Source organism: Nomascus leucogenys, chromosome 19, assembly GCF_006542625.1.
Source record: "Nomascus leucogenys isolate Asia chromosome 19, Asia_NLE_v1, whole genome shotgun sequence".
NCBI classification, from domain to species: domain Eukaryota; kingdom Metazoa; phylum Chordata; class Mammalia; order Primates; family Hylobatidae; genus Nomascus; species Nomascus leucogenys.
This window is the reverse complement of record NC_044399.1, coordinates 37,780,095-37,786,094: the sequence shown is the minus strand read 5'-3', so window position 1 is coordinate 37,786,094 and position 6,000 is coordinate 37,780,095. Positions and strand designations below refer to the sequence as shown.

Sequence of the window (6,000 nt, the reverse complement as noted above, 5' to 3'; positions counted from 1 at the left end):
GTGCTGGGATTACGGGCATGAGCCACTGTGCCCGGCCGCAATCACTTATTTTATTTTTTTCCTCTGCAGACAAAAAAAATAAAGTTATCCAAAATTCAACATAAGGAAACTGTAATCACCAAGAAGAGCCAGTTACATTGCAGATAACAGTGCCTATCACCTTCACCTCTGTCAGAGGCCCTCAGAATTTCCAAAGTGTTGGAAGTGGGAGAAGGCAGGTTTGAAGTTTTAGGTTGGGTTATTAACAAATCCCCATTTCTTAGCTGGCATGGTGGCTCACCTGTAATCTCAGCACTTTGGGAGGCCGAGGCAGGTGGATCACTTGAGGTTGGGAGTTTGAGACCAGCCTGGCCAACACGGTGAAACCCCATCTCTACTTATACAAAAAATTAGCTGGGCGTGGTGGCAGGCAACTGTAATCCCAGCTACTCACGAGGCTGAGACAGGAGAATCGCTTGAACCTGGGAAGTGGAGGTTGCAGCGAGCCAAGATCGTGCCATTGGACTCCAGCCTGGGACAGAGTGAGACTTCACCTCAAACAAAACCACCAGATTCCCATTTCTTAATGACTTACGGCCCTTGGAGTGCAAGTGGCAGGAACTTTTGGGCCTCCGGTGAGGGACAGCAAACCACACTTATCCTCAAACTTCACAGTAAGCCCACAGCAGCCCTGCCCAGGGAGAGGGCCTGTCAGCCGGGTACCCTGTCTCCAGGGTTTCATTGAAGAACTGTCTACAATCACCATAGCACCTGGCCTTAAATAATAGATTTGGAGGCGGCTTCTGGGTGGGATGCATATAGTCCCCCTTACTCCTACTAAGTGAGGTATGTTAGAAATTGTTGTAAGAAAAAATTACCTCAAACATTCACAGCACTAAACGAACAGAACAAGGTCAGAAAGCGAGGTTTTCTTATTTTTACTGGTTTATAATAATCTTAAAAACCCCATCACATCCATAAACCACCACAGGTGAGGTGAGAGAGATGGAGAATGAATGCTACAGTATGTGGATAGAGTGGGGAATCCAGGTATTCCCTAGGGTAGTGTAGGATGGAGACAGGGAGTGTGGAGAGGAGGCCCTGGCTTGGACCCTTATTGCTGGCTGGGGGTTGGCTGGCAGAGGAGAGAGGGACTCAGGCTGAACTCCGAAAGAAGGAACATCTCACACCAAAGGCGAGGGCAGTTGGGGGCAGGGGGATCACAGTACATTTTCCATGCAGACTAGGGGTGGGAGTGAGAGCTTCAGAGGCTTGCACCCCTACACAGGAAGAGATGGGTTTGAGGTTGTTTGACTTAAAGCCCCCAAGTTGGTGTCTGGTCCAATTTCCTAAAATGGCAGCTCACCTTTCAGGGAGAGGTATTGGGGAGGAAAAAAAAAATACAGCAAAAATATCTGCTTTGGAGATCAAGCAAGGGATAGGGGGAAGACAGTGGTGCTCTTTAAATCTGACTCAGAAAAGCAGGAACTGGAAGAGGGCCCTGGGTGAGATGGCGGCCAACACCTTGGGAGAAGGGATTGAGTCAGAAGCTGCAGGTGCTCCTGGGGGATCAGGACAGGGAGGTAACAGTGTTCACAGACGGCAGGAAAACAATTGGTAACAATAAATTAGGACTTCATGTTGCTATCATTTGGCATAACACAATCAGGCTTTTTTTTTTTTTCCTTTTAAATATAAGGCAACTTGCCAACACATAACTTAAAACTGGTCTTCAGTCACATTGCTTCAGATCACTAGAGAATTTCTGGGTAACGAACAGAAGTGGATAGTGAACAAAATGCAAAACCTTAAGTAAGAACCATCAGCTGACATTCCCCAGAGACAAGAGGAAAGGTAAGGGCTTATTTCATCTGTAAAAAATAAAAAAGCCCAATTCTGCATCTTTAACAGAATGGTGCAAAAATTTATAACAAAACAATCTAAGTTTAAAATTACAGAAGTGTTTCTAGCCAACTAATTGTCGCTTGGGATGAGACGTGCTGAGCATGGAGTGGATGAAGGTATGCTCTAAGAATGGACAGAGGGCAGGAAGGGCTGTTTCCAATGGAGGCCCATCTCCAGGTGTTAGAACCATGCTCATTTGGTAAAGGAAGTATTCAAAGAGCTTAAGGCTTTGTGTTTGTTTTTTTTCCTTCATTAAACTGAGGGGCTGCACTAGAGGGTGAATGTACCTGTGGGGCCACTCACACACAATGCTACTCAAACCCACACTACATTCATACAGAAACGTAACATTTAAAACTTACAGTGTAGAGCAATATTCTTAGCCAGTGTAGAGAGAACCAAATGCATTTTTTTTTTTTTTTGGTGTTTTTAACCCCAAACTCCAATGTGATCATTCCTTACCTACCTAATTCCTCAAGTAAGGTAGATTTTGTTTTTGTTGAGGGGGAAAGGATAGGGGCTATGGGCAGGTGAGTTAGGGGACAGGCAACAGTGAGAAAGGGATCTTGGGTATGCTGAAGTCACTGTATTTTTCTAGGTTTGGAAAGGGGAGTCCGGAACCAAGATGCCAATACAAAGACGTTTTTCCCCCGTATCTCAAGAAATGGTCAAATACTTCCAAGATGCCCTTGAGATCAAGTGTGGCAAGGGCAAGTGCAGTGGCTGTGGGATCAATATAGACACAAAACAAAGCCTTGAGGAATGGAAAGGAACTTGAAGGATATGAAGACTGGGTCAGCTTTGATTTGAGATCTTTCCATGAGTAAGTAATTAGCTTTCAGAGAACCTGGGAAATCTTGCTTCTTAGTCCTGGGGGGAGGGGAAAGGGGGTAGCAACAGGTAGAGGTGTGGATTAGGGGCCTGAGCACCTATACTACCTCAACTAGGGCATTCCCTCAGCCCACACCTCAGTCGTCCTAAGGGAAACAGGAAAAAATTCAAGAAAAGATGGGTGGGAGCTGGCTGGAAAAGGCCAAGGTGGAGAGACTAGCTGACAGGCAGTCAGTGGAGAGAAAAGCCTGGGCTTGGGGTTAGGTTCTAACATAAAACCAAAAGTTGCTGAAGGGGAGGATGAGAGGACCCCTTCTGTCCCCACTTAGATCCCACCAAATTCCCTTAGACATCTAAGAATGATCACACTGGAGCAGTGAAACTTTGAAACTATCCAGTTACTTAAAAGACTAAACCTAGGAGGGTGATGTATGATGTGTTGCACGTGGAGGGCAGCAGGGCTACCTATCTATACCCTGGGTGCTGAATATGAAGACTTCGACTCTCTGTGGGATCGGGGGCTCGGTTGCCAGGGGCTCGGTGGGCCTTGCTCAGCATGGCCAGGCTCTGTTCTCGGAAGCAGGCCTGTTGGAAATCCCCACTTAGGTAATCCACTGTTTGCATCAAGCTGTTCTGGCTTGCCACTGGACCGCCCCCGGTCCCTGCTCGGTAGTGGGCCCCGGGAGCTGCCGCACAGTCGAGGGGTGCACCTGTGGGCTGCCCACCGTGGAACGGCATGGCGAGGTCCTGAGACCCCGAGCTGTCGCTATTGGGAGTGGGCAGAATGTTGTTCCACAGGGGTTGGAAGTAGTGACCATTGGGGTAGGCCAATGGGGCTGCCATGCCGTTGACTGGTGGGGATGGGGTCGGCTTTTCCAGGGGTGGCTTCAGATGGAAGGACTGCGCCAGGCAGAGTTCCTGCGGGTAGGCAGGGGCCTTGCCCACAAAGCCAGGCCCTGCCAACTCGCGTCCTGCTGCATGCTTGCCTGTCAGGCCAGGGGCTGGCGTCCCACTAGCCTCGCTGCACATCTGCTGTAGGTGGGCCAGCTGGTGCTGGTTCCAGGTGACTGGCTTGAGATCGCTAGGGTAGCCAGTGGGGACGCGAGAGATGCCTGTGGGCAGGTTGACAGGACCTGCAGCAGGCAACGCGGCGGTGGCCGCATGGGTGTGCTCCATGGGATTGACCACACATGAAGGCATTGGTGTGGGGACGCTGTGGGTCGACACCCGGGTGCTTGCATTGATGAGCAGACTGCGACTAATGGGGCTGGGGTTGGCGATCTGGCCCTCACACACTGAGGTAGTGCTGATGCCTGCCCTCGTCTGGCAAAACTGGTTGATCTGGTGCACGATGCTACTCAGGTCCGGGGGCTGGCTGTGCTGCAGAGTGGCCGCCATTGAAAGGGGGATAGTTGAGGTAGACACGGTCACATTCGGGGGGGCATCTGAGTCTGGCATCTTCCGGCCTCCATGCAGCAAGGGATTGTGGGGGTGCTGGAGACCCTGGTGAGCCAGGGCCTGAGGGTGGACCAAGCCCTGGGTTTGGGCCATGGGCTGAGGGTGGCCCAGGCCCTGAGGCTGCTGGAGGCTCTGAGGGTGGGACAGTGCCTGGGGTGGCGGGATACCCTGAGGGTGCTGCAGCGTCTGGGGAGGGGCATGGGCCAGGGTCTGTGCATGCTGCAGGGCCTGCTGGCGGGCCAGAGCCTGGGCCTGGGGGTGGGCTAAAGTGCTGGGTGCCACAGTAGCATAGGGTGCCACTGGGGGGTTCATGATGGCCTCAGGGAGCAACCGGGCTCGGGTGCCGTCAAAGTCCTTGAGTATGCTTTTGGCTGGCACTTTGACAATGGCAAGCAGGCCTGCCTTGGTGGCAGCCTGTGTCGGGTAGGGGCTGTAGCGCTGGGCTGATGTGTCGAGGCCGTTCACAGTACGACGAACGTGTTTCCGCTGGGGAACCTTCACACTGTTGGGGAAGATTTTTATAGTCAGTGGGTTGTTTGCGACCTTCTTAGCATACGCATCCAATTCGGCTGGGGTAGGATAGTGAGCAGTTCTCATTTTCTGTGTAGTGTCCCCTAGAGAGAGAGAATGGGAAGGAGAGCAAAGAGGGAGAGGGAGCTCATCAGTGCCAAGGCAACCAGCCCTTCTAGATTCCCCCTTTTGAGGGCCTGGGGTGGGGTGGGGAAGTGACTAGATTGTCATCTGTAGCCTTCATTCGAGACCCAGCTTCAGTCTTCACATTAACAAGCACTGCTAATGTTCAGTAAGTGCTTATAGTGGGCCAGGCCTTCTGCCAGGTGACAGGCCATCTCAATGAATCTTCACTATTGCTCTAGAAGCAGGCACTATCATCATTTACATTTTATAAATGAGGTAAGTAGAGATCAGAACAGCAAAGCATCTTTCGAAGTCTCATATCTTGGAGAACCAGAATTTGGTCAATTCTCAGAGAGGAGACCGAGAGTTCTCCCCCTACATAGAAATGCAGGATCACTGGGTGCCATGGCTTACGCTTGTAAATCCCAGCATTTTGGGAGGCCAAGGTGGGTGGATCACCTGAGGTCAGGAGTTCATGACCAGCCTGGACAACATGGCAAAACCCCGTCTCTACTAAAAATACAAGAAGTTAGCCAGGTGTGATGGCAGGCACCTGTAATCCTAGCTACTTGGGAGGCTGAGGCAGGAGAATTGCTTGAACCCAGGAGGCGGAGGTTGCAGTGAGCCGACATTGCACCGTTGCACTCCAGCCTGGGCGACAGAGCAAGACTCCATCTCAGAAAAAGAAAAAAAAAAAAAAAAAGGAGGGAAATGCAGGGTCTGGAACTCTACCAGCCCATGTGGCTTGGGGGTAGGTTCTAAGCAAAGCTCCTTGTCAAGGCCATGGTGGCCCTTCAGTCTAGAGGGTGCCCAGAGCTACGACTCTTCAGTCTGCAGGGACCAATGAGGGATCAGCTTTCCCTTGCATCTTGGCAGCTGGGTGGGCACCCTGGAACAGTAGATAGAATGCTTCCTTTCAGGAGCAGAGGAATAAGCTGCCAACATCTCTCCCCTTCCCCATGTCACAAGTTCACTTTTGTTTACAGTTTACTCTATGCCTGACTGGGTGAGGATCAAAGGCTTTATTTATTTGCTTGAGAAGGAAGATAATAATGACAGGGCAGCAGGGAGGGAATTGAGAAGAAAGGATTCAGAGCATCTTTCAGTCCTGAGAGCCAAAAATAGTCTGTATTTGGTCCATGTCAACTGTCATTTTCCAAAAAGAAAGAGGAAAAACCTGCCTTCCTTTGG

At 50.7% G+C, this 6,000-nt stretch overlaps 1 protein-coding gene across 4 annotated transcripts in view; it reads right to left on the bottom strand.

Moving 5' to 3' along the window:
* Positions 1-901: 901 nt before the first annotated feature.
* FAM222B (family with sequence similarity 222 member B) overlaps positions 902-6,000 on the bottom strand; it is a 96,584-nt gene continuing 91,485 nt past the window's right edge. For 2 of the 4 annotated variants that reach the window (XM_030799429.1, XM_030799430.1), the window contains exon 3: positions 902-4,787. In XM_030799429.1, the coding sequence (XP_030655289.1) occupies positions 3,181-4,787 (1,607 nt within the window). In that variant the 3' untranslated portion in view covers positions 902-3,180. The remainder of the gene's footprint in view (positions 4,788-6,000) is intronic. The other 2 variants (XM_030799431.1, XM_012503535.2) reach the window with 1 other exon arrangement.